General features: G+C 48.0%; 1 protein-coding gene across 1 annotated transcript in view; it reads left to right on the top strand.

Annotated features, from left to right (window-relative positions):
- Positions 1–4,958: 4,958 nt before the first annotated feature.
- The window catches only part of zeb1b (zinc finger E-box binding homeobox 1b), a gene marked incomplete at its 3' end in the record, with an annotated part of 85,162 nt that continues 67,135 nt past the window's right edge, over positions 4,959–22,985 (top strand). Inside the window, exon 1 of the mRNA XM_080793800.1 lies at positions 4,959–5,087. Coding sequence (XP_080649926.1) covers positions 5,030–5,087 — 58 coding nt within the window. The 5' untranslated portion in view covers positions 4,959–5,029. The remainder of the gene's footprint in view (positions 5,088–22,985) is intronic.

Here is a 22,985-nt window from a genome sequence, read left to right as displayed (position 1 = left end):
ATTTTGTACATCAGCTACTGTATTCTTGAAAATCTTTGCCTATGATGACATGCATGCCACTATAAAAGTCATTAAAACTAACCAAAATTGTGCAAATAAAATTACGTACCAAGATACTTCCATATCAAATTCAATTAGTCAGTATTTTGGGTCCTGACCTCTTCAGCACCCTCATGTTTGGGAGATGTTTGGGGTGTGGCTCACTCCAGTTTATCAGCTACTTCCTGTGTAAAAAAAAGAAAAAGAAAGAAAGAAAGGCCATTGAGGAAGAAGGAAGTGGGTTGAAAGTTCTCCTGCCTGGTGGAGAAAAACTGAGATTGACATCTAGCCCTCAAAACACTGCATTGTTGAGCTTTAGGGGTCTTATATTGCAAATTCAGCAAACTGTTCAATATACTCATGAACATTTGTGAGGAATTTCCGAATTTCCCCAGGGGTGACTTTGACCTCAGCAGACCGATGCAAAAACAACACAATAATTTGTTATTCGTTGTACATACACACTCGTTAAAAGCAACACTAATAAAATGTCACTTTTCCTGGCATAACTTTTAGTGCACTCTGTAGTGGAGCATTTTGTTGTCTTAGGCTGGGGGAAAATCATGCTTTCTTCTCTTCGCAATATAATTTACAACGTAGGCCCCACCTGAGCACTTTGACGCGCGTGTGTGTGCGTGCGTGTGTGCGAGCGTGAGCATGCGCACGCTAGCTCAATAACAGCCTTGACTGCAGCTGAGCGCTGTGCTGAGGGCCATGGGTGGTGATAGTGTTGTGTGGGGGTTGGTGGTCTGTGGAAGGAAGGGAGGACCTCACATTTAGCTGCTGTCTCTTGGGAAAGATTAAGCCAGTTTAGTCTTTAGTCTGTCTCCCTCTATCACTGCCACTGCCACTGCCCCCTCTCCTCTCCTCTCCTCTCCTCTCCTCTCCTCGGAAATGGGCTGGGTGTACCTTTTCTGTCACTCTCGTTTTGTACTTTCTGTTCCTCAATTTTATTCTCATTTCCCCTGTTACTTCACTCGCTATTGTCCAACCTACCTGCTTTTGTTCAATTCGCTGTATCCAGCATTCTCTCATGTTTCTCTCAATTGTTTCTATTCTACACCATTTCTCTGCCGTCTCCATCTCCCCCCATGCAGCCACCCTTCACCCCCCTCCACCCCCCAGAAACTCACAGCTGAGTCTCTCTTTTCAGCATAGAGTCCAGATGGCGTGGCGTTCGTGGGGCCAATGGATGCGTGGAGCACGACTAGCCCCCACTTTGAATGCATGCAACCCCATACCAGGCCCCCATACCAGGCCCCCTCCACAGGCCCACGTAGATCCCAAGGAAGGCAAGACAGGCTAGGCAGGGCCAGGGCAGGCTAGCTGGCTGGCCCGGCCCCGCTGAGCTTATCCCTTAGTCCTGCACCACGGAGCTCACCACCGCTCACATTAATCTCCTAAACGATCCCAGCCCTAAGAGGATCAATACTCATTTTCAGGGAGCAGCAGGATCCCTTAATGTAGTGGAGGATGGCTTCTTATACCCCCCCCCCTCCCCTCCCCTTAGCATCACCACGCTCCTCAACTTCAGCCTCCCCCGTATAGGAAACGCAAGAGTCAGCCCTCCTCCATTTAATTTCCAGGACCGTTTTTTTTTTGCTTTAGTTAAGTCAAGACAATGTCTTTGTTTTATCGCTGATGTCTTTATTACAACCTGTATATCCTCTATCCTGTTAGGGGTATTACAATTTTCACTGTCCTTATTAGCAGAAGTATCCATTATATAGTGTGAGCTGGCCATTCGTATGAAATTAAATCAATGTCTTAATTAATTGACCTCTCTGAAACCTCTCTGCTCTCGTCCCACATCTCGTACAGCACAACTAGCTGATTTTGACTATAACGCCAGCATACGAATCTGCCCTTGTGCAAAACAGCACAGAGTTTGGCCAGAAAAAATAAATCTCACCGTTTTACTCCAGTTCCTCTGAAACACATCAAAAACGCTTTTTGGGCCCCTCTAACCATGGTAGTGGTGGTCGTATTGGGCCCCTTTTGGGCCCCTCTCTAACCATGGTAGTGGTGGTCGTATTGGGCCCCTCTAACCATATAGTGGTGGTCGTATTGGGCCCCTTTTGGGCCCCTCTAACCATGGTAGTGGTGGTCGTATTGTTATTCTTTGTTTTTCCACAGACGTTGAAAAATGACTTCATGCTAATACCGCTCGTGATCCAAGGAAAATGGGAGAGATTGGACTTTTCCATTGGATAACAAGCGTCCCATTTTCCAGGCTTGGCGCGCCGTGAGTGAGCACGAGGAACGCTGCTACGACCACAGCTATAGAGCAGAAGGCCTCATCATTGATCTTTGCTGATGCTGCAGAGCATTTTCTGGGTCCTCTTTCATCACCGTATAGGGGGTTTGGACGGGGGTCTCAAGATGTCCTCTCTGATTTCAGCCACCCTAGCCAGTCCCACCCACTCAGACGGTGTCCGGTCGGTGTGACAGGCCACCTGGAGCAGGTTGAAAGGTATTGGGCCGTGCTAACGCTATTACCCATCATCGTCGGGGCAGTTAGCTCTGAGCCCGCCGTGAGGAGCACTCTATTGCTACTGAATTATTCAGTCTGCCCTCCCTCCCTCCCTCTGCGGTATACACAGTCTGCGCCTTGTGTGTACCTGGATAAAGTGGTGTCTCCTCTCCGCAGCTTGTCTGTGTGTGTAAAGGAAAAGACAAAGAGATAATCGTTATATCAAGGATATGAAGGAGGATGACACATGGTCAAGGTGGACGTTTATGAGCCATGCACACTCCAACCCCAAACCAACTCGGACTTATAGATTGCGTTTGACAATAAGGCGACAGTGGGTCACCGGTGCCCACTTGTCGTAGGTCTTTTGTCACACCTAATCACAGCTAAAAGGGCATGCCTCGCCTCCCCCGAGCAGCAAAAAGCATGTTTACAATGCCAGGACACCCAACACGGTGTCACAGGGTTCCAGCCTCACACAATAGACAGACCGATGACAACTCCTTACATACCACAGGTCCACTCCAGGCACTAGAAACCAAACCTTAGAGTCATATGCTTCCAGAATAGCCACACAGCCTCGCAGCAACTCAGCTACTCCTGTGACCTATAATTGCCTGTCATGGGACCAGTGTTGGGGAGTATTAAGCTACATGTAGCTGAGCTACGTAGCTTAGCTACATTTTGCTGTAGCTTGTGGTATTTTAGCTACATTCATATTTGTGTACCTCGTCAAGTAGCTCAGCTACTTTTTGGGTCATTTTTTGTAGCTTAGCTACTCAAGTTACAAGCTACAATTTTGGGTCTCCCAGAGGGGAGGAGGGGTCTCCCAGAGGGGAGCAGGGGTCTCCCAGAGGGGAGTAGGGGTCTCCCAGAGGGGAGCAGGGTGGGGGGGTCTCCCAGAGGAGAGCAGGGGGAGGAGGGGTCTCCCAGAGGAGAGCAGGGTGAGGAGGGGTCTCCCAGAGGAGAGCAGGGTGAGGAGGGGTCTCCCAGAGGGGAGCAGGGTGAGGAGGGGTCTCCCAGAGGGGAGCAGGGGTCTCCCAGAGGGGAGCAGGGTGGGAGGGGTCTCCCAGAGGGGAGCAGGGGTCTCCCAGAGGGGAGGAGGGGTCTCCCAGAGGGGAGCAGGGTGGGAGGGGTCTCCCAGAGGGGAGCAGGGGTCTCCCAGAGGGGAGCAGGGGTCTCCCAGAGGGGAGGAGGGGTCTCCCGCATGTACATTCTCAATTTAACGCTGAAAAATAAAAAGTAGCTGAGCTACTTTTCCTATGTAGCTGTAGCTTTACAAGCTACATTTCTCCAGGGGTAGCTATGTAGCTTGATCAAGCTACTGCCATGGTGAGCTACTTGTAGCTTTACAAGCTACGCTTTCAAAGTAACTTCCCCAACACTGCATGGGACCCAGAAGCATCATCTTTTCATTCTGCACCGAGATTATAAACTTCATCTTTTTTCCGAGCAGGCAGCACTACATATTTCCAAAAGTATTCACCTCAAAGCATGTGATCTCCGACTTTTTCCATGTATCTAGACTAGAGGCTAGCGTGTGCGTACGTGGGTGGGTGCGTGTGTGTGTGCGTGCATGTGGAGGGTCATGTCTGATTGGCTACAGTAAGAAGCTACTGATTGTGTTGACATGTCTGTACGGTCTCCCCAGAAGCAGTGTGCTCTGCTACAGGAGAACAGCAGAGCCTTTCTTTACATGGAGGATTGAATCAGCAATGACTGTCTCATGACCCTCACTCACATCACACGCACGGCATAATGCACACCCACACGCACAACCGCACGCACGTACACACACCACACACACACACACACACACACACACACACACACACACACACACACACACACACACACAGAGAGAAAGAAACTCTACTATATGCCTTTATACCAGGTATGTCACAAACTTTTGGTTCAGATTGCTTCTTTAATGCACCACTTTCACTGTGTTAACATGTAGCCTAGCCTGCCTGCGTGCGTGCATTTGCGCGTGCGTGCGCGTACACGTGCGAGTGCTGCTGTCAACACATTGTCATGGCCCTGTGATATGACAGCGCAAAAGTAACATAAGCCCCGCCCCTTTTTACCTCTAGCCTATTTAATTCTGGTTTTAATGTGTGGGGAGAAAGACAAGAAAAATAAACATTTCTCGCAGAAACAAAATGGAAAATATTCACTTGTGGACCTCATTGATCTATCTGGGTAATACTAATACCTGAAATGGAACCGCACGGGAGTGCTGAGGGGGATGTATATTTTCATATTGACGTGGGAGTGGGGGGGTGCGGGGGTGGAGGGTGGAGGGGGGGATCATGCTGGATGTGAAATGGTCCTGGGGCTTTTGCATGGTGGGGAGGTGTGGAAGGTGATGTCGTAAAGCTGTGTGTCGTAAACCAGGTGCGGGGAGGTGAAGGGGGAGGTGCGGGGAGGTGCGGGGTGAGAGAGAGAGAGAGAGCGAGAGAGAGAGAGGAGGTGACTCTCCAAAGCAGCGTTTAGACCAGACACAGCGAAAGGATCATGGCGGATGCCCCCAGGTGTAAGCGCAGAAAGCAGGCGAATCCGAGGAGGAATAGCGGTAAGTGGGAAAAACAACTTGTTTTTGCGCACGGGGAACGGCCGAGGAGCGTCTCTAAACTGGATGTAATTTCCCCGAAAACTTTGGCAGCTCCCAAGTGGTCTTTTTGGTGTGCCGGAGTGTGGCAAAGTATCCTGTGTGAGCGCAGTATTATAAGCCCCTATGTGGTGTGGACCGTTATACCTGGACCGCGTCTCTCTCTCCGCCTAGCGGTCCGCTGCGCACCGAGCGAGGACCGTTATGCGCACCTAGCCCCGTTATGTGAGCGGAGCAGCTTTTGTGTGCACTTTATCTCCCCTCTATTTCATTCATTTCGTCACTTTTCCAGTTGTTTTAAGCATAAGCGAAATGGGATTTACACGTTCTTTCGTGTTTTATGTTGTGAAACTGATCGGACCTTTGATCGAAATTTCGCGTGATCAAAAGAATCACGTCCCTTATACCTGATTGTTACAATCGAGAGGTGTTTTTGTTGTTGTGACAGTTTGTGTTGAAGATTCTGATGTGTTTCATTTGTTCGGTGGATGTGAATGAATGCGTCTCTTCTGGGAACAAGACAAATACAACTGTTGTGTGTGAGCTGTGTGTGTGCGTGTGTGAGTGTGTGTGTATGTGTGTTGGACGCTCGTAGCAGGTAGCGATAGAGGGACACTGTTGCTGACGATTGGAGAGAAAGAAAATAAATATCGGATTCAACCTATTTCCCATTTAATAAAATCACTGTCATCATGTCAGAGAATTGAACATAGTTTAGGATATAGAAAACACAATAAACGCGCCGTTCGTTTACTCTCGTTTTGTTTTCAATTGGTCGTATATAAACTTCTCAATATATGTAATCCTTTGTAGATATGATTCGTTGTGCATATTATTGCCTATTCGAACCGACCCAGGACAGTTTCGCATCGCGGAGGAGATCGCGAAAGCCTTTTAAGACAGATCATGTATGGTGTAATGCATGGAATGGAACGTATAACGGGACGAGCACACAGCCTATATAAGGACAGCGCTCTGGGAATCCTCATTTTATTTCCTTACACAAGAAGGGACGAGGAGAGGACTTACGTTACGATGCGAACATTAAAGGAATAATCATTTAGCCTTCATGCTCAGTTTTTTGTTTCCATTGTTCATGCGGTCTATTTCTTATTCCGTTTTCTTTTTTCCCTTTTTTCTTCTTTAGTTTTAGTTTTTATTCGGGTCTGAAAAGTGTGTTTAGGAATAGTCATATGCATCTATCTCCCGTTTTGACTGTTGCTTCTCGGGTTTTGGTTTCAATTTGTGACAAAATATTAAGTCCGTTTTTGGCATATATAGACGGTGGGTTGCTCATGGTCTTAAACCTTATATGTTTATTAAAACGTTTTGTGTAGTCTACAATGTTTACCTTTTTGAATGATACGTTTTATGATTTTTTTACTTCCTTTCTTTTTTCATTCATTTTTTTTGTAGCGTAGACCTACTGTCACTCAGTGTTGTGCCACCAAGTGTGGCTTACATGAACTGAGAACATATTTACCTGATGTGAATCACGGGGGGTTTTAATAACCCAAATCTAAACCTTTCTCAAACGGGTGAACAATAATATTCTCATTAAAAGAATGGGTCTGTATATCTGTTTGTATAGGCTAATCTGCAATTACTGCAGGTAGAAAAGGTATAGGCTAATCCAAAGCCTCTATATGGTTTATGATTGTGTGTGTGTGTGTGTGTGTGTGTGTGTGTGTGTGTGTGTGTGTGTGTGTGTGTGTGTGTGTGTGTAATTTGTAGCCTATGTGAGTGCTCATACATTTGTCAGTGTGAGAGAGGCCAATGGCAGTTTGTGCTTTGCAAGGTTGCAAGGTGTGGTCCCTGAGATAAGGCTTCAGCGGAAAAGGTGTGCATCTCTCCAGCGTGAAATGAAGTTTAGTATCACACATTTGTAAATTGACTATAGCCTAAATACAATAGGCCTATATTCAAGGGAGTTTGCCTTCATTTGTCACTTCCTTCAATGTTTACTAATCAATGTCATCTGTTGTTTGCAACTGTCACACATTAAATGAGCGCATATTATTCCTCATTTACATCTTGTCTCATTTGCATGTGCTTCCACTGAGCAAACAAGCCCCCTTTCTTCAAAGTCCCCTCACTTCCTCTATACCACCTTTTGGCAACGCGACAGGTGACCTGTCTGTCATGTAAATCAACATCTCTGCTGCCTAAAACTCTTATGGCACTGGCCTGTTAAGGCAGTGTGTGGTTCTCAAACTCTTTTTCAGTTTGGCTGTGTTTGGCTGAGAGGACGCTCGTTTGAAAGTTTGTATTTTGGACGAATGCTTTGCTATTGAAAAATAGCAGATCTACAAGCTCATAGCACACCACCGAGTGGCGCTCTACGAGCTTGACATAGAAACATAGCCTTTTCAGAAAACTGTCATTTTCAAACAGACATTTTTTTAATCTGATCTCAGGTCAAAATGGGTTAAGGTTGGCGAACATGCACTGCTCCCGTGCTTGAAGTATGAGAGTCACCCTAGTATGAGAGTCACCCTAGTATGAGAGTCACCCTGCTGTGTCTGTCTGTCCCTGCTAGAGGAGTGTCTGTCTGTGTCTGTCTGTCCCTGGCTAGAGGAGTGTCTGTCTGTGTCTGTGTCTGTCTGTCCCTGACTAGAGGAGTGTCTGTCTGTGTCTGTCTGTCCCTGGCTAGAGCAGAGCGGTTGAAGTCAAGGTGAGCTCCCGCCACAGCTGTAAAACAGGGAGGTGTTAACAGCCCGGCAGGACGACAGGTGTTTGCAATTGGTGGGATACTTCATGCAGCTTCCCTTTGTCGCTTCTCCCCACAGTCAGCTCTCACCCTCTCAGGAATAGCAGCCGTTCCCCCGGAATGGTAATTTAACACGGCAATTTGGGAATAGAGGAATGCGGACCGGTATTAACATTCTTATAGCAAAAATAAACAGGGGGCACCGAGACAGCTTGGTATATAGATGGGTACATGTCGAGAGAGAGGGCAGGAGTAGTTGGAGCGTTTGTCTGAAGGAACTCTGAAATGAATGCGTGGTAGCTTGGATTAGGCCTACTATTTATTTGACATAATCACTGGAATCATTTATCTCTCGTTCTATCACACGCACGCACACACTCACACACGTCGCACACACACCCCTTGATGAATCAAGGAGGGAGCCTTGTGAAGGCATGTGATTCAGAAGGGGATCTTTATTGGCCTGGTAAAACTATAATTAGTGCCCTGGACTCATTTTCTCCCCCTCTAAAAAAAATAAATATTGAATGCAACCACATGCTGTAAAAAAGTTGTGGGGGAACAATGAAAAAAGAAAATAGCTATACAGTTTGTGAGTGGGAGCGAGCAGCGTGCTTTGGGCCACAGGGGAGGTGCACTAGTGGATGGGTTCCTGTGGTCCCACATGCCACTTCTGTTTTAAAAGACATCTGTTTACATTTAAAAAAGGTCCAACCCCTGCATGCTGTGTGAAGGAGGTTAGCAGAAGAGGAAATATTTCATTTAATCTGGGATCAACTTCCTCGGCTTCAATTGAAAGTGTCAAGTGAAGCCCATGAAACGTTTATACTTTGTCGTATGGCGGTGACGCGCGTTGGGAAACAGCCAACCCCACAACAAGCTCACATCACGTCACAGATGTGACGCACTAGCTGTGCTTGTGGAGCTCGCACAGATTTAGCATAAATCGGGCATTAAGAAGAAGACAATCCCAGCTTCTCTCTTTTAGCCCCCACCCACCCCTCTACTCCCCCATAGCCCCTCCCTCAGCGCCTCCCTCTTCAGCCTGTCCTTTTATATTTGGGAGGTTAAGACACAGTAGCCATGGAGGGGAGCCAGGCTGATTGCCCCCCTGACCTATAGGCACCCATGCGTGCTTAGAGTATGACTTCACTTTTCCCCCCTCCCTGTGCCATTGTCAGAACCTTCCAGCATGTCCGATTGTGTTTGTGTTTAAGTCCGTTCAATGGCTGGCAGGGGGGGAAAAGGAGGGAGGCTGAGTGAGGAGGGGATCTACTCTTCTACTCTCCCTCCTCCTCCTCCTCTTCGTCCATCCCTCTGACCTCTCAACTCTGGGCTGTGTTGTTCCCTGTGGAGTTGAGGAGAGGAGAGAGGGGGATGGGAGGCAACTGTGACGGAGGTATCCAGAGAGAAGAATGTTCTCCAGCAGGTGACAGTGAAGGACCCTTCTGCTCCATGGCAGCCATCTTGCCCCAATGCTTGTTTTGTTTGTTTTGTTTGTTAACTCATACTTAAGTTTGCGTCAGTGACAGTTGTTGGATGGTATCGTTTTGTAGGGCTTTGTTTTCACAAAACTAGAAACTCAGAACTGACCTCAGAACTACCTTTCTTTCCCCAGTAGTGTTTATTCCATGGACCAAAGTTCAGTATAGTTATTTTAACACCACCAGGTTGAACAATCCGTTAAGTCCCGCTTTACGTTAAGTGTTTACACTAGTGTGGGAAACAGGCCCTAGTGTCCTCGCCTGACCATGTCGCTGAATGAGAACCATTTGATGTACGACCACACTCCCCACCTCTGTTAAGGCGGCTTAATCATTAGCCGCTCCCATGGAGGCCGAAGCATTAGCTTATAAAAAGGTGCTCTCTCTCTCTCTCCTCTCCGCAAAAGAATAAGTTTTTAAACCCCAAGTCAGTTCTCACTAACCCCCTTAACTGTGTGCGCTTGGATGTGCTTTATTGGGGTTTGCATGGCTGAATACTTAAATGAGCCATTGTGTGTTGGGGGGTGTGGGGGGGTTTGGTGAGAAAGCCGGAGGAGAAAGAGCCTAGTTACCTTTAGCAGTTTGCCCTGCTCTACCTCATACACTTTCAGAAGAAAAGGCCCATTCAGCCGGCTCGGCATGGGGAGGGAGAGCTCCTTTTCACACTGGGTTTGTGGGAAACCTCTCCTTCCATACTGTGCATGCCATTTGCATATGACCCATTCTCTTTCTCCCGAAAGGTCCCCGCGAGGGTGGAATCCACGGAACGCTCCCAGAATTCATCAAATCTCTCCTCCTCTCACGCAACGCCAGCCCCCCTTTAGGTCCTCGAGGAGCCCACGTCGACGCGGCTTCCTCTTGGGCATTTTTTGTCTCGGAAATGTTTGCCGATACCTCTGTGTCGTGGTGTTTCCTGTTTGCCGATACCTCTGTGTCGTGGTGTTTCCTGTTTGCCGATACCTCTGTGTCGTGGTGTTTCCTGGTGGCATTCTTTCTGGCCTGGGTGTTTTCAGAGGGCTGATGATTGTGGCACTTGTGTGCGCTTAATGTCAAGGCGAGAGAGGGGCCTTCGTGTGGCGCGGCAGACAGGCTTGCGCCCTCCCCTCCCGGCCTCCCCTCCCCAAAGATCCCCCATGATCAGCCATGCGGGGTCTGTCTGCATGTTGGCAGACTCGGCACAGGGCGGGCGGAGGGAGGGATGGGGGGCACCCCCTCCTCAGCCAAGGGGGCTCCCCCGGCCGACGAGGGTGACGCGGCTGTCCTCACTGCGTCAACACCAGTGTCGCTGAAAAGGACAGGAATATCTTGGAGCTGTTGGTTTGGGAATGGGATGGGTGTGTAGGGCTGCTAGGGCAGACCCTGTAGGGTAGGGTGGGTGGTGTGAAGCAGAGGGTGAGAGGTGTGGGAGGAGGGGCGGGGGGGGGGGGGATTGAGGGGGGACATGTCAGTGCAGTGAACTGAACAAAAACAACACGACGGTTGCTCGGGGGAACCAAAACATGGCCCCCCAAGAATAGCAGCTTGGGCGCTTCAAACTCATCAGCGATGGTATGATCGTTTAGCTCGTTAACACGAGCCCCCCCCCCCCCCTCGATGTCTGATGGTGACGTGGCTGTCTCTGCATTGACACGCCATGATAACGCTGTTGCATGGCGTGGCACGGTAAAATATAGTCAGTGTTAATTACCCCGGGTGCCTATTTTGGTGCATGTCATTATATTAGGCGAAAATCCTCAAAGAAAGCCTATAGGCCTGTCAACCTGTCAAGCCTATATACCCATCTCTCCAGCCTGAACTTTGACCCCTGATTTCCAACTGTTTATAGGATGTTTTGCATATTATAGTATTGTTAATTGTTTTGATGAATTGACTGAGTACAGAAGACCCCAATGAAAACAAGCCATATATATATAGGGCTTTCTTGGGTTTAATTCCTCGTAGCAGACCTTGCATTGAACTGTACTTTTTTCCAACTAATAAATTGAATGAAATATTCAATCGACCAGCTAATGCATCATGTAATTGCTATGTGTCGTGACTCGTTAGTAGATCTGATGTTTCCATGGGTGTCAGCCAGGGTTAGGGTTAGAGTACTGCAGTTAACTCAAGGGTTAGGGTTAGGGTTAGAGTACTGCAGTTCACTCAAGAGAGATAGAGTATAAACAAGTGTTTTGTTGGCTCGTTGGGACCTGATCACTGAAACTAACACAGAGAAGCAGCGTGTAGCGTGTTGTATCTGTTCTTTAACACAGAGAAGCAGCGTGTAGCGTGTTGTATCTGTTCTTTAACACAGAGAAGCAGCGTGTAGCGTGTTGTATCTGTTCTTTAACACAGAGAAGCAGCGTGTAGCGTGTTGTATCTGTTCTTTAACACAGAGAAGCAGCGTGTAGCGTGTTGTATCTGTTCTTTAACACAGAGAAGCAGCGTGTGGCGTGTTGTATCTGTTCTTTAACACAGAGAAGCAGCGTGTAGCGTGTTGTATCTGTTCTTTAACACAGAGAAGCAGCGTGTAGCGTGTTGTATCTGTTCTTTAACACAGAGAAGCAGCGTGTAGCGTGTTGTATCTGTTCTTTAACACAGAGAAGCAGCGTGTAGCGTGTTGTATCTGTTCTTTAACACAGAGAAGCAGCGTGTAGCGTGTTGTATCTGTTCTTTAACACAGAGAAGCAGCGTGTGGCGTGTTGTATCTGTTCTTTAACACAGAGAAGCAGCGTGTAGCGTGTTGTATCTGTTCTTTAACACAGAGAAGCAGCGTGTAGCGTGTTGTATCTGTTCTTTAACACAGAGAAGCAGCGTGTAGCGTGTTGTATCTGTTCTTTAACACAGAGAAGCAGCGTGTAGCGTGTTGTATCTGTTCTTTAACACAGAGAAGCAGCGTGTGGCGTGTTGTATCTGTTCTTTAACACAGAGAAGCAGCGTGTAGCGTGTTGTATCTGTTCTTTAACACAGAGAAGCAGCGTGTGGCGTGTTGTATCTGTTCTTTAACACAGAGAAGCAGCGTGTAGCGTGTTGTATCTGTTCTTTAACACAGAGAAGCAGCGTGTAGCGTGTTGTATCTGTTCTTTAACACAGAGAAGCAGCGTGTAGCGTGTTGTATCTGTTCTTTAACACAGAGAAGCAGCGTGTAGCGTGTTGTATCTGTTCTTTAACACAGAGAAGCAGCGTGTGGCGTGTTGTATCTGTTCTTTAACACAGAGAAGCAGCGTGTAGCGTGTTGTATCTGTTCTTTAACACAGAGAAGCAGCGTGTAGCGTGTTGTATCTGTTCTTTAACACAGAGAAGCAGCGTGTAGCGTGTTGTATCTGTTCTTTAACACAGAGAAGCAGCGTGTAGCGTGTTGTATCTGTTCTTTAACACAGAGAAGCAGCGTGTAGCGTGTTGTATCTGTTCTTTAACACAGAGAAGCAGCGTGTGGCGTGTTGTATCTGTTCTTTAACACAGAGAAGCAGCGTGTAGCGTGTTGTATCTGTTCTTTAACACAGAGAAGCAGCGTGTAGCGTGTTGTATCTGTTCTTTAACACAGAGAAGCAGCGTGTAGCGTGTTGTATCTGTTCTTTAACACAGAGAAGCAGTGTGTAGCGTGTTGTATCTGTTCTTTAACACAGAGAAGCAGCGTGTAGCGTGTTGTATCTGTTCTTTAACACAGAGAAGCAGCGTGTAGCGTGTTGTATCTGTTCTTTAACACAGAGAAGCAGCGTGTAGCGTGTTGTATCTGTTCTTTAACACAGAGAAGCAGCGTGTAGCGTGTTGTATCTGTTCTTTAACACAGAGAAGCAGCGTGTAGCGTGTTGTATCTGTTCTTTAACACAGAGAAGCAGCGTGTAGCGTGTTGTATCTGTTCTTTAACACAGAGAAGCAGTGTGTAGCGTGTTGTATCTGTTCTTTAACACAGAGAAGCAGCGTGTAGCGTGTTGTATCTGTTCTTTAACACAGAGAAGCAGCGTGTAGCGTGTTGTATCTGTTCTTTAACACAGAGAAGCAGCGTGTAGCGTGTTGTATCTGTTCTTTAACACAGAGAAGCAGCGTGTAGCGTGTTGTATCTGTTCTTTAACACAGAGAAGCAGCGTGTAGCGTGTTGTATCTGTTCTTTAACACAGAGAAGCAGTGTGTAGCGTGTTGTATCTGTTCTTTAACACAGAGAAGCAGCGTGTAGCGTGTTGTATCTGTTCTTTAACACAGAGAAGCAGCGTGTAGCGTGTTGTATCTGTTCTTTAACACAGAGAAGCAGCGTGTAGCGTGTTGTATCTGTTCTTTAACACAGAGAAGCAGCGTGTAGCGTGTTGTATCTGTTCTTTAACACAGAGAAGCAGCGTGTAGCGTGTTGCATCTGTTCTTTAACACAGAGAAGCAGCGTGTAGCGTGTTGTATCTGTTCTTTAACACAGAGAAGCAGCGTGTGGCGTGTTGTATCTGTTCTTTAACACAGAGAAGCAGCGTGTAGCGTGTTGCATCTGTTCTTTAACACAGAGAAGCAGCGTGTGGCGTGTTGTATCTGTTCTTTAACACAGAGAAGCAGCGTGTGGCGTGTTGCATCTGTTCTTTAACACAGAGAAGCAGCGTGTAGCGTGTTGTATCTGTTCTTTAACACAGAGAAGCAGCGTGTAGCGTGTTGCATCTGTTCTTTAACACAGAGAAGCAGCGTGTGGCGTGTTGTATCTGTTCTTTAACACAGAGAAGCAGCGTGTGGCGTGTTGTATCTGTTCTTTAACACAGAGAAGCAGCGTGTAGCGTGTTGTATCTGTTCTTTAACACAGAGAAGCAGCGTGTAGCGTGTTGTATCTGTTCTTTAACACAGAGAAGCAGCGTGTGGCGTGTTGCATCTGTTCTTTAACACAGAGAAGCAGCGTGTGGCGTGTTGTATCTGTTCTTTAACACAGAGAAGCAGCGTGTAGCGTGTTGTATCTGTTCTTTAACACAGAGAAGCAGCGTGTGGCGTGTTGCATCTGTTCTTTAACACAGAGAAGCAGCGTGTGGCGTGTTGTATCTGTTCTTTAACACAGAGAAGCAGCGTGTAGCGTGTTGTATCTGTTCTTTAACACAGAGAAGCAGCGTGTAGCGTGTTGCATCTGTTCTTTAACACAGAGAAGCAGCGTGTAGCGTGTTGTATCTGTTCTTTAACACAGAGAAGCAGCGTGTGGCGTGTTGTATCTGTTCTTTAACACAGAGAAGCAGCGTGTAGCGTGTTGTATCTGTTCTTTAACACAGAGAAGCAGCGTGTGGCGTGTTGTATCTGTTCTTTAACACAGAGAAGCAGCGTGTGGCGTGTTGCATCTGTTCTTTCCGGTGCAGGGAGTACAGCTCAGTTAAGTACATCATGTAAGCTAACCAAGCAGAAATGCCTCCCCTGCCCTCCTCTTCTTTCTTCTTCTTTCTACTTCTCCTTCTTCTTCCTCCTCTTCCTCTTCTCCTACTCTGAGTCATCATGAGAGGACAGGTGTGTGTCTCTGTTAGATGACTATACAGCTCTTTCAGGGGCGTCACGGAAAATGTGTTTCTGCCCAGTAAAGGATCGAAATTAAGTCCCCCCTCAACCCCAAACACACTCACACGCACGCACGCACAAAGATATACTCTCCTCCCCACTCCGCAGAAGCAGGTGTGGGGGTGGGAGGTACACTTATCCTGTGTGCGTGAGAGAGAGAGAGAGAGAGAGAGAGAGGGAGAGAGAGAGAGAGAGAGGGAGAAGGAGAGAGAGAGAGAGAGAGAGGGAGAGGAGAGAGAGAGAGGGAGAAGGAGAGAGAGAGAGAGAGAGAGGGAGAGGAGAGAGAGAGAGGGAGAAGGAGAGAGAGAGAGAGGGAGAGGAGAGATTGTCTCTAGTCTAAATTGCCATCCTTGGGGAAGTAAATACTGTGTACACTGTGCCGGGGCTGTGTCTGTTGCTATGTCTTTTTAATCATGTGTTTGGTGGCAGCTCTGTCCTTCACTTTGTCATGTTGGGCCCCACCCCCCTACCACCCCCCCCCCCCCCCCCCCATCATCTCCTTACGCGTCCTCCCTCCTCCTCCTCCTCCTCCCTCTCCTTCCACCTCTTCTACGGTCCTCATTGGAGCGGTTAATGAAAAAGACAGGGTTGACACAATAGGCAGAAGGCGGGCCCTGCCACTGGCTCTCATGCCAGCTTGTGTTTGTGGCAAAAACTCATCAGGGGGAAATCTCCTCTTCTGCTCCGCCTCTCCTCTCCTCCCTCACCCCCAGATCTAGTTGTCCCTCTCACTGTGTGTGCGTGTGTGTGTGTGTGTGTGTGTGTGTGTGTGTGTGTGTGTGTGTGTGTGCGTGTGTGTGCACGTGCGCATGTGTGCGTATGTATGCACATGCCATCATAAGCGAACGGGGAAAAAAAGTGGTGAAAATAGCCGATCTACAAGTTTAGAGTATAAAATGGGGCTGGAGTGAGTGGTCAACAGTAACATTAGACATCTGCACTTCACTCTTCCGATAGGCAGATATTTGTCTGGCGGGACCTTTAGTTTGTTCTAGTCGGTTATTAGTCGCCATTCAGACGTGCTTGACCTTACTAACGTCCCTCTGCTGTGTCTCTTCTGTCGTCTGCAGCGATGACATCAGAGCACATCATGCGAGGCCAGTGGAGAGTAATCCTCCGCCACCTAATGTACTTTGAACACAGAAACGCAGCAGCTGGCTGTCTGCCAGTCTGTTATGATGGCCATATTGATTTTCCTCTCCGTAGCACACCAAACTGATAATGGCCCTCCAGAGAGAGAGAGGTGGGTTGGGGAGGGTTGGAGTAGGGCCCCCCCCTTCCCTAGGGCCGCGGTGACTAACGAAACGAGCGCCACCTTCCGTTCCCCCCCTATTACCGTTACCGGGGTTAGCCAAGCCCCGCTAACCGCTCCGGCAGAAAGCCTTAGTCACCCTGTTTGTTAGTCGGACGGAGAGAGAAAAAGGGCCGGCTGCTGTGCTGTGAATGTCAACATGGATAAACATCCACACAGGATTAATGAGAAGAGAATGGAGAGAAGGAGAGGGGGGGGAGACGCGGAGAGGCAGGCAGCATCGCCCCATTTAACCCATGAGCGTTTTGTGTTGAATTCCCCCGTGACCCTGAGTGGGCCATACGTAACCTGAGGAAAGGGGGTATATATCCCTGGATACTCTCTCACTACTGGGGCTGTCACATGCGTTGCATCTATAGTACGTCTCTTCTCAGTCAAGATGTGTTTAAGAAAAGGCCCACAGCAGGCTCTGTGAAGCGAGCGCTGCCTGTTTGTCAAGACCGACCAGACAGAATCAAATCAAATCAGAGGCAAAATGAGAAAAGAGCAGTTATAGGTCATGTTGCGTTTACCCTGCAAGACGTCATTGTTTTAGTAATGTTTCCTCCCTGTAGTTTCACCTAGTTTCCCCCTAGCCCATTCAGGGCGGGAACCCCTTTTGGTGTTAGCATTATGTTATGCTTTATAGCTATTGAAAAATAGCAGATCTACAAGCTCATAGCGCGCCACCGAGTGGCGCGCTACGAGCTTGTAGGTCTGCTATTTTTGAAGAATCGTGAAAAGTGACATGAAAGTGTTTGAGAACGACTGACATAGAAAAACTGCTTTTTCAAGAAAACAGTCAGGATTTAGAAGAATTGTTCCCAGGTCAAAATAGGCTAGCAGAGGCGTGACATGGCCGGTCCCTCTAAGCCCAGCGGAGCTTTATAACTGATGAATGTGTTTATGTTGGCACCTTAGGAACGGTTTATTCTCCTGTCACTTGCCGTCACTTCCTCTCAACTCACTTGTCGCCGTTCTTTTTCTGGTGTGACACCTTCAGGGAGGTTGACAGTATATAAACCTTTTTCTTTTACACTTGAATTCAATTCATTGACGATTTGATTTGAACCAATTCTTTGGCTTTGGATTGGATGTTGTGGACATGACTGTGTTTCACAATGTTTGGTACTGTGCTTCAAGGACGTTATTCTGAGCTTTGGAGAGTAGCAGCACAGGGCCTCTCTCTCTCTAGCCGACTAACCTGTATATTTAGACTCATTCTACCCGGCAACCACCTGTGATTCATGATAGATGGGCTTTCTGGAGCAAAGTACATGCAGGCTCTGTGACTCCCCCCCCCCCCCCCCCACCCCCTCTCTCTCTCTCTCTGTCTCTCTCTGAGAACTGTGATTTAGCCCGTGACCCTTGACCTTGTCTCGGGCCTCGGCCCACCTGTACAGGCTGAACTCATGAGTGCTGCTAGCTGTGTTTACAGTCAAAACATTGCTCACACAAAGCACGTTCGGTAAATGTGTATACACACACACACACACACACACACACACACACACACACACACGCCTGCCAGCATGTGTGTGTGGTTGTAGGAGAGGGTTTCGGGGGGGTGTGGGGGAGGGCGGGCGGCGCGTCGTCCACCGTAGACCAGACGATGGTACATCTGTCCTCTTACTCATGCTGACACGGTCCTCCCCTCTCTCGTTACACTGGCGCCACACTCTTAGCCGGTGGAGTCAATGAAGCGTGGCCTTTAATTGATCATGTTCGGAGTCATACGACACTATTAATTAGCACGGCGGGCCGGGCTGGCTTGGCGGGTGTTTGTTTGGTTTGTCCTCCTGCTGCTCCCTCCGTGGCGGTGCAGGACAAACCCCACCCCCCCCAACCCCACCCCCACCCCCCCAGTCATTACTCCTATCATCTGTTGGCTGTGCACTCAGTTGCTCTTCTCTTACGACACGAAATAAACGCACACTACATCAACCTCCACCACAACGGACACTCACCAGCTTTCTCTTTCTCTCCCCCCACCCCCCCTCTCTCTCTCTCTCTCTCTCTCTCTTCCTGTTCGCTACCTTTCTCTCTGTCCTTTTCATTAACTCTAATTGTATCTCTCTCTCTCTGCACTGTACACCCTCTCTCTCTCTCTCTCTCTCTCTCTCTCTCTCTATCTCTCTAGCAGCTGCCTTGGCGCTCTCTCTCTCTCTCCAACGAGAGCAGGTGCTGCCGGCACGCAGGAACTCAGCTACCCCACTCATAAATAACACCTGACAAAAGTACGAGCAGGAGTGAGAGAGAGAGAGAGAGAGAGACAGAGAGAGACAGAGAGAGAGAATAAGGGAGGGAGGGAGTGTGAGGGAGGGAGGGAGGGACAGACAGACAGAGAGATTGAAAGTTTCCTCTGAATGGAGAACAGGGTGTGGCTCACGGTCAAATGCTGGACTCCTCAAGGAGGACATGTTCAGAAACGAGACAGGAATGAAGGTGGGGAGAGAGAGAGAGAGAGAGAGAGAGAGAGAGAGAGAGAGATTTAGGAATGTGAACTTAAACTGAGAGAAAGAATGGAGTGTGACTGTGTGAGTGTGAGTGTGTGAGTATCCTTCCTATTTCCTCTTGCAGACACTAAATTAATCTGTTTTTTAGAAGATATAAAATGCTGGTGGTACCGTATTATGTGGCCAAGGGAGGAACATGAATAAGAAAATCAGAGTTATTCTCTCCCCATAATTAGTATATAAATGGTTAGAACAATGTTAATTGCACTCTAAAAGCAAATGAAGGTCTGGGCAGAGATTTTATGCACAGGCTCTTATAAATCCCTGTCAAAGATGGACTAAATGGACCATTAAATCAACCTTGATTGAGAGCCATTAATGAACACAACTCTGCATCAAATCCAGTCTCTCTCTCTCTCTGTCTGTGTCTCTGTGTCTCTCTCTCTCTCTCTCCCTCATTGTCATTTTGTCCACAAAATGCTCGACGCACATCCTCCGTCATCAACAACCACTATCGATCAGCCTTTCCCTCCACGACGACGAAGGTTACTTTGCCATTTCTCTCTCTCTTGTCTCACCACGAAACAAACCCAGGAAGTGTGTGAGAGATTACGGCCCAGGATGTTAACCTGAAAGCCCTTTATCTCTGTGAAAACAAGGAGCTTCCTGCTAGCCCTGCTCCGTCCAGCTCTCACCCCCCCTTAACCCATTTTGGACTGACGTCGATAGAAAGAAAAAGGCTTCTAAATCCTAACATTTTTCTGAAAAAAACATGTTTCTACAGTATGTCAGTGGTGCTCAACCTTTTCCATGTCAAGGACCCCCAGAATTATCTCTATTGGGCCACGGGGACCCCCATCTCAAAATATGTAGTTACAGGGACCCCCAGAAGCCAATATTTTAGTTAAAAATGTTCGCTCCGAAATCTATATTCAAAGATATGCGTCCCCTTTTTCACGACTTTTCCAAAAATAGCAGAACCTATACAAGCTCGTAGCGCGCCACTCGGTGGCGTGCTATGAGCTTGTAGATCTGCTATTTTTCAATAGCTAAAGTATAACAGAATGCTTAAGTTAAAACACCAACAGGGGTTCCCGCCCAAAATGGGTTAAACCCCCCCCCAAAGTCATCCAGCCAACCGGCCTCGGCCCCAGCAGCACCTGTGGCAGCCTATTTAAGGCGCCTTGTCTGACTGGGGCCGTTTGGGAGACCTCGAACTGGGCAGAGAACATGAGCACAGCCACACACCACCGCAATAGAGAGAGAATTGACATGTGGCTCTAGATGAAGGCTTGGGGTGTCCAGGGTGAATAGAAAGAAAAGCATTTCTTTTCAGAGATGCAAAAAGAAAAAAAGGGGGTCGTGCAAAAAAAAACGAAGGGTGAGGGTGGCGAAAAAAAGGTAATTTATTTTTTTGCACTGCAGAGTGACTTGTCCTCCTGCTGAGGCTTGGAAATTGTAACGGAGAACACGTTGACGGTGTCTAGCCCCATTTGGTGTTAGCATTATGTTATGCTTTATAGCTATTCAAAAATAGCAGATCTACAAGCTCATGGCGCGCTACGAGCTTGTAGGTCTGCTATTTTTGAAAAATCGAAGAACGACTGACATAGAAACATAGCTTTTTCAGAAAACTGTCAGGATTTAGAAGACATTGTTAGAATCTGATCTCAGGTCAAAATGGTCTAGCCATGGTACCGTGTGCCTCCATAATACCACCTCCCGCCACGCGACCCCCGAATCTCACTTACCAGAAAGAACAAAGAGTGACTGGACACAGTGTGACCCAGAATATTACAGCACATAACTGGTTCTGTTTGCCCAATGCCCACCATGTCAATGCGGGGTTTTTTCCGGTAAAACAATTGACCTTTTTACATACAGATGACCGGGGTCCATTCTATTTCCCTCTCCACCAAATCTCACAATGGTGACGACGCGTTACGAGCTTATATTAGATTTATTTCCGCGGGTGCAGTACTTAGTTAAGACAGTTTTTGGTTTGGACTAGTAATTTGGTTAGACAGTCATTAGTCCTATACAACTACAACCTATCTCAAACCCTCACCCTAAACCTATAACCTCCCATGCACGGGTCAGCACAGCTAAACCTAACCTTAACCCATGTCTAACCATCAATGACTAGTCTAAACTAAGTATGCACCCCATTTTCGCCCACATAACAGGGACGCCAAGGTTATTAAACCACTTCACAGGGGTATTGGTGGTTCCTCCACACAGCAGCACAAATCCCTTGTGGTTTACACGCCCATGTTGGAGTCGTATAATTCTCTATGTTTCGATGAGTAAGCAACAGCTCATTTAGAGCTTATTGGTAACCCAATGCTCTGGAACCATCTGTGATTCATGATTCACTTCCCTGCTCCTTGGAGTCGGAATCACTGCCACCACCACGGCTGGGCTGGCTTCAGCGGGTTTGCCTTGACAGGACAGTGGACCCACCGTGCATTTCAATGACCCCCAGGCCCTTATTATGCCACTGCTGCAAACTGGGGCCTCATTCACCGCGGCAGTGTCCTGACTTCCCATAGGGACCTAGATAAATAACCCATTCTGGGCGGGAACCCCTTTTTGGTCGGTGTTATAGCATTGTGTTTATGCTTTATAGCTATTGAAAAACAGCAGATCTACAAGCTCATAGCGCGCCACCGAGTGGCGCGCTACGAGCTTGTAGGTCTGCTATTTTTGAAAAATCGTGAAAATGTGTCAGAAATCTTTTTGAACATATATTCTTTCAGAGCGAACGTTTTTAACTCAAATCTTTGCTTCTGGGGGGGGGGACGACGACGACAACATATTGTCAGATGGGGGTCGGCTACCAATTACATAACATTTTTAGGGTCCTTGACGTGAAAATGTTTGAGAGCCACTGACACAGAAACATAGGGTTTTTCAGAAAACTGTCAGGATTTAGAAGACATTTGTGTAGAATCGTTCTGATCTCAGGTCAAAATGGGATAAGGGGCCATTCAGCCGCTGAAAGGCCCGACCCCCCCCCCCTACCCCCCCTCCTCCCCCGCCAGTCTGTGTCTCTCTCTCTCTCTCTCTCTCTCCCTGGCAGAAACAGTGCCAGCGAGAGAGCGGGGGCACAAATCCCTCGATTCATCTGCCCTGGCCTCGGCCTGGCTCACACTGTGAACTCCTAAAGGATTGATGTTGGCGCGATGATGGCTGATTAAATGACTGTTGCTATAAAGTAATAAACGAGCGACAAAAGGAACACCACAGGTTTCATGGCCTTTGTCACTGACTGTATACTGTGATGGAAACCGCGTACTGTGTAATAGTCCTATTCACATTTCTTCTACTGTATTGTTTCTCTGTGCCTGCCCTGCATGTGCACAAGGCCGTATCCGCATATATACTGTAGTAGTCACTACAGTATAATAGTATAAAACAGTACAGTACAGTATAAAAACACACTACAGTGTAGTGTGTTTTTAGGGACGGAGAGAGACAGCTATAGGGAGGGAGAGACCGAGGAGAGAGAGAGAGAGAGAGAGAGAGAGAGAGAGAGAGAGAGAGAGAGAGAGAGAGAGAGAGACAGCTAGGGAGGGAGAGACCGAGAGAGAGAGAGAGAGAGAGAGAGAGAGACAGCTAGGGAGGGAGAGACCGAGAGAGAGAGAGAGAGAGAGAGAGAGAGAGAGAGACAGCTAGGGAGGGAGAGACAGAGAGAGAGACAGCTAGGGACAGAGAGACAGACAGAGAGAGAGAGCGAGAGAGAGAGAGATTGAGAGACAGCTATGGAGGGAGAGACAGAGAGAGAGAGACACAGCTAGGGACAGAGAGAGACAGAGAGAGAGAGACAGCTAGGCACAGAGAGAGACAGAGAGAGAGAGACAGCTAGGCACAGAGAGAGAGACAGAGAGAGAGACAGAGAGAGAGTGTCGGAGAGCGGTTACAGTTGTAGGTGTGGTGGGGTGGGGGTGGTCAGGCTGACTTCCTGTTGTTATCGTCCGTCAGGGAGATACACAGGGTGGGGGGATGCTCCCATGAGATTACCCCGTGAGAGTCACATGCATGCAGGGCCTGCATGGCTGCACTGCATATAAGGCCCTGTGTGTGTGTGTGTGTGTGTGTGTGTGTGTGTGTGCGCGAGCGTGTGCATGTGCGTGCATGTATTTGTAAGTGCGTGCACCTCTGCCGTGGTTCATGAGTGCATTCCAGACCTCCACCTGAATGCTGACCTGTAAGTGAACCATTTGGGAGGCGCTCCCCTCCCTCCTCCCTCCTCCCTCCTCCCTCTCGCTCGGAGCTCTCAGAGGGGAGTCACAGATCTCCACTCCCCAGGGTGCCTCTCTCTCTCTCTCTCTACCAGATGTGTGGACCTCTGCTTGTTTGTTAACCCCCGAGATTCCTCCTCACAGGGTGTTACCGCGTCTTCCTTCCTCCTTCACCCATGTCATTTATTTTAGCCCT

The sequence above is a fragment of the Protomyctophum bolini genome (assembly GCF_963924005.1).
Source record: "Protomyctophum bolini genome assembly, chromosome: 21".
In the NCBI taxonomy this organism is placed as follows: Eukaryota; Metazoa; Chordata; class Actinopteri; order Myctophiformes; family Myctophidae; genus Protomyctophum; species Protomyctophum bolini.
This window is presented reverse-complemented; position numbering and strand designations above follow the sequence as displayed.